The sequence below is a fragment of the Calonectris borealis genome, chromosome 1 (genome assembly GCF_964195595.1).
Source record: "Calonectris borealis chromosome 1, bCalBor7.hap1.2, whole genome shotgun sequence".
In the NCBI taxonomy this organism is placed as follows: domain Eukaryota; kingdom Metazoa; phylum Chordata; class Aves; order Procellariiformes; family Procellariidae; genus Calonectris; species Calonectris borealis.
The window spans coordinates 99,507,994-99,522,031 of record NC_134312.1 but is presented as its reverse complement, the minus strand read 5'-3'; the positions used below and the strand labels follow the sequence as shown (position 1 = coordinate 99,522,031).

General features: G+C 42.6%; 1 protein-coding gene across 1 annotated transcript in view; it reads right to left on the bottom strand.

The window, feature by feature from the left end:
- The window catches only part of EPHA3 (EPH receptor A3), a 230,743-nt gene extending 217,033 nt beyond the window's left edge, over positions 1–13,710 (bottom strand). The window contains exon 1 of the mRNA XM_075169368.1: positions 13,488–13,710. Coding sequence (XP_075025469.1) covers positions 13,488–13,584 — 97 coding nt within the window. The 5' untranslated portion in view covers positions 13,585–13,710. The remainder of the gene's footprint in view (positions 1–13,487) is intronic.
- Positions 13,711–14,038: the final 328 nt, after the last annotated feature.

Genomic DNA, 14,038 nt, shown 5'->3' with positions numbered 1-14,038 from the left:
AGGATCACTGGGTATGCTAAGGAGACACAGAGCAGACCTCATTAAACAACTTAAAAAAAAAAAAAGTGCTGTCTAATAATCTCAGTGTCCTGCATCGGTTCCCATCATGTAACTAAGTCCCTTTAAAACCAGTGGTAAGCATGAGGGAGAATTTATGGTATTAAAATACGGCAGAGCAACCATCACTTCTGGCTCTAAAAATCAGTGACTCAGTCCTTCCGTGCAACAGCCTTGCTCACTGTACTGTACGCCATAGCTATTTCTGCCAAGCAGCAGCATACCGGCAAAATGCCGATTAAGAACAAGTTCTCTTTTTAGAAGCTCTCTCCTGCCCGACTCTTCTGGTCTTCCCCACTCACAACCGCAAGAGAAAGCATTATTGGTTCCCTCAATATGCATTTCTGCCCAGGGGGTAAAGATGAATCTCTTTCCAGCAACTGGAGCAGGGACGTGGACGTGAAACGCAAAGCTCACGCGCTCTCCTTTCCATGGCATCAGACAGAAGACGAGTGAGGGCTTGGGTGGATAGCTCACGCTACCAGAAACTGCTGCCAGTTTGAGGGTGATGGCAGAGGGCGGGCCGCGAGGCTCACCGACAGCAGGTTTCATCAGGAGTAAGTAAAGCCGGTGAAAGGAAAAGAACTGTAAAACTAGTAAGACACCCGAATACAGTCTGAAAGCAGCAGCATTTCCAGAAACGCATGGAGTAACGACTGCTACAATGAACTGAACTCCCCCAGTAAAAAAAAAAAAAAAAAAAAAACAAACAAATGTTGTGCCAGGTAGAACCACGCCGAGATCCCCATCACTACCTAAGAAATGGGGAGGAACGCCAGCTAGGAAGCAACTTGCAATATCTAAAGAAGAACCTACAAAAAACTTGCCAACTGGAAAGCATTTCCAAATCGTATTCTTTACATCAAAAATACAGAGTAATAGTCAATGAGGTAAAATATATAAAATACTTCTTCTTCAACTAATTAACATCTCCAATTAAAAGTTAAAAAAACCCCAAAGAACAAGAACCACCGCTGTTTTGTGTTTTCCTGTTTGGCATCAAACTGTCAGTTTAGAAATATGCTAGTTAGTTATTAGAAAAATGCTAACAAATGGGAAAATTAAATTTGCTATGCAACCAGAAAAAAAAAATGGTGAATGCCCATAATTGAAACATGTCATACAATCCTGAGCAGCAAAGAAAATACTTCGCGGCAGGAAGTCAGCCAAAACTTGGTTTTGGGGTGGGACAGAGCAGAGTCAGCGCAAACTCTGACGTACATTTTTAGAACAGTGGCCTCTTCCTAGCTAAAGGGACTTGCACCTGGATTTTCATCCACCCATGGGTACAGATCTCCTCTCATCTTTCCATTCCCCCAGCAGTGGCGAAAGTGAAATAAGAGCACCAGCAGCAGCAGATCAGCTCTGTGTCTTTGATTTATTCTGAGGCTAGAAGCAGCATCTACAGGCTGGGCCCAGGCAATGCCAAAGTTGCACCTTGGTGCATTCACCATAATTGCCAACTAGGATCAGCTATGCTGATGTTGCTGAAATTATGCTGAAATTTCCTAAGGTAGACCACGAAATCTTTGGGAAGGGACAACAAATAAATAAATAAGTAAAATCAGTAGATGAGAAACCACTCCATGAAGCAATGCTAACCAATGCGATACTCTCTTCGTGGAAGGGTGTTCAATAGCGAAGCCTGGTTCTAAGCAGCAGACTTGGGGCCTGATTTGCTGCTTGTCCATTAACAAAAACGTCAAGTCTGCTGTGATTTTATGGTCCTACATTTCCCCTCAAATGCTGTAATGAAGACATAATTATTGCTTGGAAGAAAACGACCTTAGCATAAGAGAGATCTGCTAGGTCCCCATCTACTAGCTCTACTTTTACAGCTGTGTCTCCCTCCAGCCTGGGGCACCCTAGGAGCAAAGTGACACCAAGCTACACAGAGTAAAGTCTCCTAAAAACAGCCAACAGAACATACCTTGTAACACATACCCAACCCAAGTGCCAACAAAATTTGGCCCATTTACTGCACTCTCTTCCAAATGTGAGATTTCTCAGTGAGATTTCTGCTACAGCTCAAAGACAGACTACAGTCCTTTGAGAGGCACAACGCTGTGAGGTCTGCACTTTCAACCCTTCTCGCCTGTGCCATTATACTGTACAATACAAACATGATTTTGTGCAGACCATTCCAAATTTGGCAACTGTCATGTTCAATCTGTGGTTAAACTGCTGACTGAAGAACTCCACCAGGATGGGGGTAAGAGATGAACAAACAAGGGAAAACCAAAATGAATTAAAAAACAGTTGCTCCAATACTGAACACAGGAATCTTCACAAAAGAAGACTGGACAGCCCAAGCCTCCATTATTTTCATTTAAATGTTCAGTAAATAACTGTTTCCAAAATCAAGAGTTTGTGTTAGAAATCTCAGATGAAAAGACAAAAGACTGGCAATATGTGTCAAGTTACCCTATAGGTTACTGCTTCTATAGAACATATAAGGTGCCTACATCAATTTGGATTATTTGGCAAATTCTATTTTTATGGCAGTTGCCCATAGCTTTTGAAGAGGAAGAGTTTCATTTTCCTCCCAGATTTTACTCTTCTCATCAAACAGACTCCCCAAGAGCGTCTGAGGCCACATATGGATACCTCAGTTTTTCCTACAGCTGAACACTGAAGCAGCCAAAGCAGGAACCTTACTGCAAGTTTCTCCCAAAAGGCTGCCACGAAAGAGGGAACACAGGACAACGATGAGCAATGCAGGAATGCCTATAAATAAAAGCATGGATTGTAAACTGCAAAACCGGAGCCGATCACGGAGGCTCTACGACCGCATAGCAGCCCTCTCCCCGCTTGCTGCGCACAGCATGAATTTTGACGCTGCTAGGGATCAGCAGCCCTCCCGTGCCCCCTTCACGGTGGCTCAGACCAGCGCTAACCGTGCGCCTCAGCCCAGCCAGCCTGGCTTTCATCACCTGCACGCGACGCCAAGTAGCAGCTCTCCAGCAGCCTTCCTCCTTTCGCTGGGTATGGAGCCCGCGTGCGGAAAAGGGACAACACTATCCGAAGTCTCCTGAACAGACAGGACAATGACTATCAGGTCCAAAAATAAAAGCCTCACATGAGAGGTTTCAGAGGGCAAAACTGCAGAACTATGCTGGTCTTTAGCAGGCAAAACTGGAACTGATTTCAAAGCAGAACAGAAAACGAGTAAACATTTTGTTGCTAGAAATCTTAGGAGTGTTCACGTAACGCCAAAAGCCGTTCCCCCCATCCTGTTGTGGAGGGACTCCAAGCGGTAGCTAAGGCTATGCAGCGTATGTAAAGCTTTCATCTTATCCGCTCGTCGATCTGTATCGAGCCTATGTAGGTGTGCAGACACACTTAAACCTCCTACCTCCGCACCTTGCAGAAGTTACTCTGGCTACTGTAAAGAGAAAACAAAGACAAGCCGTTTCTGCACCGATGATGACATATGAACTAGCAGCTCTTTTTGAGGGAGCGAGGTGACAAATCTGTACGCTGCTTTTTCTCGGAGTACCTGCCTGCGTTACGTTGACAACTACCCATCCATTCTCATGGATGAACACAGACAAAACAGATGTTATTTCTTTTTTATTAGTTTGAAACATGAGAGTTCTCTTGATATTGTTAAAGTGGCGTAAAGCTCAATTTCCAAGTATGCAAAAACATATGACTGGTGGGCTGGAATGCAATGTTTATCAAAGGGGCCTAATAAGGTTTCAGTTTTATTAGGCTATTTCCTGTAAGTTGATATGTGCCAGTTCTTTTCATTAAGACAAGGATATAAAAATTAAAAATGGATTAACCTAATGGGTTCCAAATTACTGTGTCGCTTTCACTTCTTTGCATTCATTTTTTTTTAAAACAATTCCAATTGCTCCTTATGCCTACAAGAGGCATAAACCCTTAGAATTACTGTGCAGATGAACTCACGTTCAAATCCCAACCCTGCAAATCTCATTCTACTCTACTACTATAACATTAAATCTGACATCAGTGAAGCACCATGTTAAACATGTAAATGCAAAATGGGGGCCACTGTGCTAAAAGGGAGTTTAAATTGCAAAACCCAAGTTCACCTCTCTCAAGAAAAAAAAAAAAAAAATTTATACCAGAAACTAAGGATGAGATTCAGTTACCTAAACCCAGCCAAGCCATGCCTTTCACCCACCCAGAACAGAAGTGGGTCTCTCGCAGGACGTGTCATATTTGTCAGTCCCATTGGGTGCCCAAATCCTGAGGCACATAAAATGGCACCCTATGTCTATATCTAGCCAAAACTCAACAGCAAACATTACTCAAATAATTTTAATAAGTTCTAAAGCACTTCTCGAAAGGGCTTAAGCATACTGCACAACTAAGTCTTTTTACTTCTGCATTCCCCCTCCCTTGGGAAAAAAATAATATTCAGTATTCACCAGTTTTGCAGAATTGAGCTCTCCTAAGATCTGATAGATTTTGGGTCTACCAGAGTGTCACAAAGATCCCCCTTGGGAAGGCTTCTACCAACTTAAAGGGGAAAAAAAATGTTGCTACATAGCGTCCATGTTCACTTAAGGTAAATTGAGAAATCAAAACCTAGTACGAGGTGCTCTAGAAATCTAGACACCAAAAAGTATCACAGAAAAGACACCTGGGCACACACAGAACCCATGACTAGAAGTTCTTAAGTTCCTACAACTTTTACTGCAGTTCAAACACATTCAAGGTCCTGAAATCACCAAAAATCACAGCAAGTAATCAATAGTCCTTTGATGACAGAAATTTTTGAGACAGGGATCAGAGCATAAGTCCAGCCAACGACCATTTATTTGTTAAAAAGGCTGTGATACCCCCTTGCAAGTGAATCAGCTGGCAGCATGCCACAACTCAGAAAAAAATTGCTTTTTAAGAAATTCCTCGCATGGGGCACAGAAAAATAAAAACCCTTGCAAGTGAATATAGTTGTGTTGGGTTTGATTGTGGGGTTTTTTGGTGGTGGTTTTTTTTTTTTCAAAGTTTGAAACACAGAAGCTAAGACTTGTAAAAAAAAAATCTGAGAATCCTGAAGTACTATATTTGGAAAGCCACCTACTCAGGATTGCCCAGACAGAGTTTTGTCAAGCTTTTCTTCTCTACTTCCATGAATCAAGGGCTCCGGCTTGCATGGGCTATGAAATGCTTGGGTCCTTACACAGCTAGTCCACAGATAAAATAAACCCACAGAGCAAATGACTAAACATCTTGGTGCAAATTGGGGGAGTAAAATGCCAATAGCATAAGAAATCTCCTCAAATGTCGTGTTGAGAAAATCAAGATGCTAAAACCAGTTTTATTTTCCAATACAGTGATGTCACCAACATGATATTTTCATTGTTTGCCAGGTTAACAGAATTTATGGAGGTAATTAATGCAGAACATGTGTGCTGAGCTATCCATATGAAAAATGGAATTGCCCCTGACTTCATTTGCTGCCTTTGCAACCAAAACCCCGCTAACATCTTTTTTCACTATTTCCATATGTGAGAAATACAAATATTTATAACAAAGGTAAATGCCTAAATGACTGTTCTCTTCCCATGTACCCACAAGGCAGTTTTTCAGACCCCTATCTTCTGCTTATCCCTCTACTTCCATTACCTTCCCACAAATGGCTCCAGTTTCCATTATGTTCCACAAACTAAGCATATTCCTCACACCCTTCTCCAGAATTGCTTTCCTTGGTTAGCATGGACAACTCCTGCTTCGATTTCTTGAACCCCCTCTGTCCAGCTTTAATCCAGCTTTCAGGATCAACACAACCGACTAACTATAGAAAAAGCAATGCCGTTAAACGCATGATTCTCTTCCTGCGTCTTTTTTTCTGGGCATCTACAGGATCGAAGCATCCCGCTTCTGGTAAAGAGCATTTAGTAAGAAGGAATGGACATGCGGTCTTCCCAATCAGGAAAAGAAAAGATGATCTTTGCCTTCTACTCTTTATGGCTGAATGTTGATTTATGGGAAGGAAGAGACAGAAGAAAAAGCACAGGCACGAGAGACAGACTGCGGGGCAGCGTGGGCTGGCAACAAGGAGACCGATGAGGTTTCCCTACGGTTGGGTTACCTCTAGATGGTTTGGCTGAGCACAGTACATTTTCCATAGCGGTAACCACCTTCTCCAGGAAAACCGAACTCTCATCCATTGCTGGGACTTTTGCTCTCCAAGGGAAATCATCCGTGGGAGAAAAGTTTTTGCAGGATAAGGCCCCTACCATCTCAGAACCTGTTTTGATATAAATGCCTTAAGCGGGTGTTCTCCACGACTGGTCATGAACATTAAGGCTAGACAGACATAACTTGCTTTTCTTTTTTTTTTTTTTTTTAAAGAAAGGACCATCACAGAAAGATTACATAGAACGGTAAAAATGCCTTTACCCTGCCTAAACTGCAGCCTCTGTTGAAATTCACCACTGGTAAATCATAGTCACGAAGCTTACTAATGTAAACAAAGCTTAGACTTTCAGGGAGGCAAGGAATTTCTTAATTTGTGCTTTGCTCAGTGTTCAGATCATTGTCAGCACTGACTTCTGGGTTCCTAACACTGTCAATAATTGGAGAAAGTTTGGATTTTGGTCTGATTTTTCTAAGATTCAGGTCCAACTTTTACTTCATCTCCACCTACCTATGCTCTTCTTTTAATCCTTCTCTCTCCCTCTCCAAAAGAGATCTCTCAAAAAGCCTTGCCTCTCAGAAAAAGCAAAGCAAAAACCCTCTAGCTGCCTTCTAGCTTCTCAACAACTAAATCAAGAAATCCAATGTCACTCATTGCTATCTGCTACTGCACAAAGTTTGTGGGAAGCCTACCATGGACCAAAACATATTTTGGTGCTTTAATTATTATTTATTTAAATGGTAACTCTTCACTCTAGATTTTTTACAAAACTTTCCTTTCCTAGGCACCAATTTAAAAGTTCTGGTTTTAATAACTGTCCTCTTACGTGAAGCAGCTATGCTTTAGCAGTTCTTTTTAATTATTATTTTTAAAAGAAGAGACCAATGCAATGCGAACCTTTCCATCCAAATACAGATATAAAAATGGTATGAGAAACCAGCTGGGGAAAAAAAAAGCAAGCACCATTCCCACACCTTATTACATGAAACTGCCCTGACTGAACCTTAACATTCATCCTATTGTTCACTTAATTGCTAGCAAGTTTAAACCACTGTTCGTTTGGTCTGCCATTCTTCTTTCATCAATATTTTTCCAGCAGATTAATGGGATTTTCCTCCATATTTTGCCTGAAACAGCAGGACACAGTAGTTTAATGGAAAAAAAAAAGGAGCGTGGCACTAAAGTTTCTGCTTACAGTGTGTCTGGTTTAATAACATCTCTGCAAACTGCAGGCTGTACATGCTGGTGTTTCATTCAGTCTGCCCGTCACTCTCACAGACTGGAACTCTTTTGTCACCGTCCCAAGACTTCTTTCAGACAGGATTATCTTTATTTCTCTATCTTTATTTCTTTCATTCATTCACTGCAGAAATTTAAAAGGAATCTTCAGTCCAAGGGACAGAATTTTAATCTTACATCAGTTTCACACTGCAAAATGAGTACTTACACTGCAGAATAAGTACTTGTGCTAGGATTTATCAAGCACCTAAGAAACTAAGAAGCACAAGACTACCGGTGGGGAATACAATCCTAACCCAGCAAATTACTACCATGTTCTGTTTCCAAAATTACACCACTGGGAGTTTATATCTAATCTTCTGAATTAAACTATTTTCTTTTAAGTTTTGGTTCTTGTTTAAAACAGTTTAAATACAAAAAACTAAAAGCTACTGCTCTAAAGCATTTATGGAAGTAAGAAGGGCTACACCACTGCAGTGAATTTTTAGCAAAATGGATCACTTAACAGTAGTCACATGCATTTGTAAACAAAAATTCTTCCATTTCGCTGTATCATTTCTCACTGTAAGTCTTTTCCTCCTCATAAATGTATTTTCAACAATTTTCAACAATGCTTCAACAAATCGAACAATTTTTTTCATAAGAAAGAATGTGTTAAAAAAAAAAAAACAACTAAAAATCCCTACATCTCACTCCAGAAAAGCAACTGTTGGGATGCTGGAATTATCCTTTAGAAAGGTGACGGGTTAGTGAGATCCCTCTGCCCCAACTCCGAAGTTTTATCCAACACCTCTGGACAAGTCCAGTCAATTGTGCCCCTTAGGGTATCAAAATGACCTTTCTGTGTTTCAATACTGGCCCCACTGAGTAGAGCTTTGAACTTTAACAAAAGTAAGGACGTGATTATATCTCCAGTTATTTCTATTTTTTTTGAAGAAAAATCAAACAGCAGCTACAAAGCGATACACCTACATGAATTACAGGTACCCTATGGAACTAACTCAGGTTCTATATAAAAATCTACAAACAGTACTGTTGCATTCGGTAACAGCTCTGTAGTGACCCTCACTGGTGATAAAATCCAGAGCTCTGAAAACAAGAAAACGAACACCTGCATCCGTATTTCTAAACTTTCATCAAGTGGGGATTAAAAGAACAAGAGCCATTACATACGCTCCTAGAGAAAAACTTGCAAGTTCTCAAACAGAATCAAAATTAAGTATGCTAATAGCAATTTACTTAACTCTGGCAGATTAAAAAAAAAAAACAACAAAAAAAACCCAACAACTAATTTGTGTATCTTCCCAGATGGGAATGAAAAATTTAAGTTCAATCAGAATGCACTCCTGATTTGCAAAGATTTCACACAAACAACTGTTAAACTTAGTGTGCCGATTATCTGTTTAATGCTTTCCCTTCTGGTAGTGCCTCTGAAGCCTCATTTCCTGAGGCTGAGAGTACAGAAGAGTTCTAACCCCTTTCTATGCCCTGACTGCTTCGTCGGGTAGCAAATACGTTGCATCCAAATTAACTGCAATAAGAATTAATTGCTGTGTCAAATTTGGACATCTTTGTCTTTCAAACATCTGCTTTAAGTTTGCTATAGACAATGTAGTGATTTTTCTTTTTAATACACCATATTGAAATCAGCAGTAAGTCAAGACAAACTTCAGTGACAAACAGAAAAGAAAATAAATTATTCCATGTGTTACAGCCTGCTATCAAAAATGTTGTCAGAAAATGAAGAATTTACCCAACTTGCTTCTCCTGTTGCACAGGATTTTAAAAACATCATGGTGTGAATTTTAAAACGTGTTCGTTATTTGGCTAATCGTGCAGCTTAGGATTAAGCACAGAAGCTTTAAGTAAGATACAGCTGTATGAAAAACAGCCCTGCAAACCCCCATGACTTTGAGCTTTCTGAAATTAAATTGTAAGAGGTATCACACTAAGATTTCTAAACCTACTTTTAACTGCTTTTGCAGATAAACACTCAAGAGCAAGCTAGAGGCACCGGCAGGAATTGTGTCACGATACATGAAGACTTATCAGGACCTAATGATACCTGACATACAGTGAGGCGAGATTTGTAAAAAGCGTTTCCCCGTGCAAGCCCTTGAGATTCTACTGAAAAGCTCCTAGTATTGCCAGTCTTTCTCAAAATTACACGCGGAAGTTGGGCAGGCGTTTTGTTCCACATGCAAACACTGCATTTTTCAAAACCATGCCAAGAGCTGTCATTACTACAAAGGCACAGTAAGTCGTCTTCAGCGACTTTAAGTGTTTAACAGAGACCAGCCCAGATAAAATGGTGCATTTAATTGCGCAGTTACGCAAAGTTCTGAGATGGTAATCAATGAATAAAAGATGAAACCGCATCTCCAAATCCACTACAGACTGAAAATAGAGGCTGATTGGAACCTTCTTGCTGTAAACCAAAACAGACACTATTTGAAACCAAGTACTGTAAGCAGATTTACCGTATTGATCTTTTGGTAGCTGTGTTCGCAAGAAATTAATTTTATGCTAGATTGAGAGGTTACAAGAAGTTTCCTGTCTGCACAGTCAAAATATTATTGAAGCAATTCAGGTTGTCAGTAAAAGCTTAAACAAATTTGCTGATAATCCTGTTAATGACCTAGGTCAAGTGTTAACTGTTGTGGGTTATAAAACAGTGAAATTAAGGTTGCTGGTACCCTCAGGCAGGCAATATAGTTACAGAAGAGATTGAGGAAAAATTATTAAATTACAGAATTATATAGATCGTTCGATTTCTTGATACCGTAGAAATTATTCAGAAAGAAATTGCATCCTTCTAAGGAAAAACCCACAATCCTCCCTAAGCGGAAAATATCCAACAGAATGGAAAAGCAGAACATGTGGTTTCTATGCACCTACGGGGTTTGGTTTGCAACTTCAAACTGGAGAAGTTAGATGTTAAATCTTCCTGACATTTTCCTGCCTCGCAGAAAATGGCACACACCTTACCAGTGCACATAGATAAATCTGAACTTTACAGAACCTTCCTGAGCTTCTGTGATTACGTAGGTAAAACGCATGCAGCTTTGTGATGAGCACGGCAGATAGTTTAAAAATAAACCCAGTGGAAAATTTTACATTTCATCAAGAAAAAACTCTAAATAAAACCTCTCTGAGATGCAGCAGATTAACAAAAATTCAAGCACTCCAAGGAAAAAAAAAAAAAGGACTGCGTTTAACACCACAAAGTGAAGTAAGCCAACAACTCGCTTTCAGCCCCTCTTTCATCCTTTCCTCCCTTCATCCCATCCACTTCCATTGCAGTGTTAGTACTAACTCAACCAGTCATCAGCTTTAGTATTAATTGTAAATGTTAACTGAAGTTGTACTTCAAAAAATAGAATAATTCTTTCAAGTCAAATAAATTTAGGAAACATCACTGGAAGCTCTGAACGTGTCTACTGCAACATTCATGTCCCCCAGAAGTTTGACAAAGCTATATACACGCACCAAAAATTAGTTCCATCCTTTGTTAAAACAATCCATGAGAAAAATTTCAACAGTAGCTTTAATATAAAGTGTAGGGGGAAAAAAGTATACATTTTTATTTATATGCCTATATTAACAATCTCCATTCAAAGTATAGCTTTTTTCCTTGTCCGTGGTGGAAAAAGAGAACTTTTCTAAATACCCTACAGAAATGCAGAAACATCTATCTCTAGTTTGGGGGGAAAATTTATGGTAACAACAGTAGGTAAGTAAGCGAAGTGGTGAGAAAAAGATTATTTAAAAGAGGAAGACGTAATCTTCTGACATGATTTAAAGCTACATGCTAACGCTTGATCGCCAAACAATTTAGCGTGTCAGCAAATTATAATAATTCAGATTTCTAAACTCACATGATCAGTCTAAATGTGCTGTAAATAAATAAAAGAATTACTGAGCTTTCCTAAGCTGGGGGGGGTGGGGGGGGTGGGGAGGGAAGTCCTTTAAAGTTGATCTCATTTTTAAAAGAAAAAGTCAGCATCCCTGTTTTTGAAAGTAATAACAAAATATATAATTGAAAAAAGCAAGCACGAAAAAGTGGGGTACTGTCTGGTAACTGCATTTATACTGTTGTTTTCACTAGCCATTTTGAAAATATTGCCCAAATCATACAAGTTCTTGAAGCTGAAAACAGAGAATAGAAGCACGATCTGCTGAAAGCTGACTCAGATAAGTATGCTTAATGCGCATTCTGCATGATAACAATTTTTTTCCTCCTTTCTCAGTTCTCAGTGCCAGTGATTTTAAACAATGAAACAAAAACTAGGGTTTTGCAAACTGGAATGCTCTAATATCTTTTTTGCATAATTAGTCTCAGTTTACAGGCTGTGTCTGTCTACCACTGCCATGGAGGCAGAGCTGCTCCGCTGACTGACAGAACTACATACATTCCCAAAAAGCTTTCAATAATAAGACAAGAATAACCCCTACTAACGCTCTGGTTTTCATTTCTGAAAATCATTTGTGAAAGATGACAATATTTACAAAACAGCATATATCTGGAGGCTCAAAAGTGACCAACTATTAAAAGCGCATTCTTTTAAATAACCTGTAAAGCACTTTGTGCATGCAAAACAACTTTATATAAAACACACAAACATGATATATTGCTCTTCTGGTACGATGGTACCATAGCTTCCTTCCTAGCAATAAAACCAACTGATTTAAGATTACCCAGGATTTGTAAAGTTTGAATATTTCCTTATTTGTTTTATATTATATTTCTTTCTCCTTCCAGAAATCACTTAAAGTCGTTATCTCACTGCCTTATCCCGCAAGCACCCAGAATATCAGTAAGCACATCAGCATCATTTCTACAGGAGAAATGATTGCTCTAATAGCTTTGATATCTGCTTCTCTAGACAAATGCTACAGCTCAAGCAGGTGCAAGTTTTACATGGTTGGTTGATGCCAGAAGTTCTTCACAACCTTTGGCCTCTAGATTTTATCCCTAAAGACGATTACGCTGGACATCCTGGTCATGCCGACTGCGCCCACTGTGCAAGTGAGCAAAAGCTGCATTTCTTTTTTTTCATAGGGAAAGAACAATCTTATCTTCTGTAAAAAGTATTTCAATTACTTTTTCAAACGATGTCTAGCGGTCATTACTTTTCCCTGAAATCTAACATGCGTTTTCATCAAATGTCATCTTAAAAATTACCATAGGAAAGGAGAACAAACCCCTCGTGCTTTGTTTCCGAAAATTTCCACACATTCACATAGACACACACCATTTTAGCACATTAAAAAGACTGATATGAAACCGTTACGGAACCAAAAAGAGGTTTTATAGGGGAGCAAGCTTCTTTTTTGTATTAATTAAAAGTTTTGGAAGAGAGGATGACTAATGAAACCACCACCCCTGCACATAAAAAGGGGCTCGCAGCTCAGTTATCGCTGAGGCGAGGGAGACGGGGGCTACCCATTAGTCTTTATAGCTTATTTTTATTAATTAACAAGCGAATCCGATTCCCACCGCTGCCAGCTATCAGCCAGCTATTTGAGGCTGGAAGCGAGGAGGCTGCTCGGCGGCTGGCCCTCACCGGCCAGCCCTGACCGGCCGGCCGCGGGGACGCAGGGCACCTGCCGGGGGGCACAGCCGCGCCGGCCGGACAACGTTCCCTGCCCCTGCCCCTACCCGCTGCCCCCCACCTCGCCCCCGGCCATCGCCCCGCCGCCGCCCCCCGCACAGCCCCGCCGGCGGAGGGCCGGGGGACGGCACCGGCTGCCATTCCCTCGCCAACTTTCCTCGGGGGCGGCTGCCTCCCCGCCCGCGCCCCCGCACCGCACCGGGCGGCGGCCGCCCCTGCGCGGCTCCGAGCGGGGCTGCGGCCGCGCTGCCAGAGCGCAAGGCGAGAGAGAGCCCTGCGGCCACGGGGCGAGGGACCGCTGCCGCCCGGGACCACCTTAACGGGGGAGGAATGAAAAGGAGGGGAGGGGGGGGGAAAAAAAAAAAAAAGGGAAAATAAATAGGGAAGCGGGGGGGAGGGAAAGCGCGAAGCGGGTCCCTCACCCACCCGTCCCGGCGGGACCCGGCCGGGCCGCGGCTCACCTTCGTTGCCGGGGCGGGCGCTCAGACGCCCGGCGGCGCCGAGGGTAGCGCAGAGCAGCAGCGGCAGCAGCGGTGGCGGCAGGCGGCGGCGGTCCATGTCGGCGGGGCAGCGCGCAGGCAGAGCCGCATGTCTCCGCGCCGCATGCCACCGCTCCGCGCCCGCTCCGCTCCGCGCTGCGCCGCGCCGCCGGGACCGGGACCATGCCCCGCGCCCGCCCGCCTTCGCGCTGCGCCCGGGAGGGGCCGCCCCCGCCCGGCCCCGCCGCCGCCGCCGCGCCGCCCCGGGCCCTAGCGCCGCCCCGCCCACCTGCCTGCCCGCGGGGAGCGGGGCGGGGGGGCGCTCCCGAGCGGGCTTTCCGCGGGACTTGCGCGCTCGGAGGTCGCCGTCCGTCCAGCGGCACCGCCGTCGCACGGGGAGAGGCGGGTGCCAAATCGCGGACGGTGCAAAGCAAGAGGCAAAGCGCAGAACCTGCCCCTGAGCCCGAAGAGATGCCCCCGTCACATGCGGTATCAGCAGGGCCTCTGCAATAGGGGATGACATAAGTCACGTA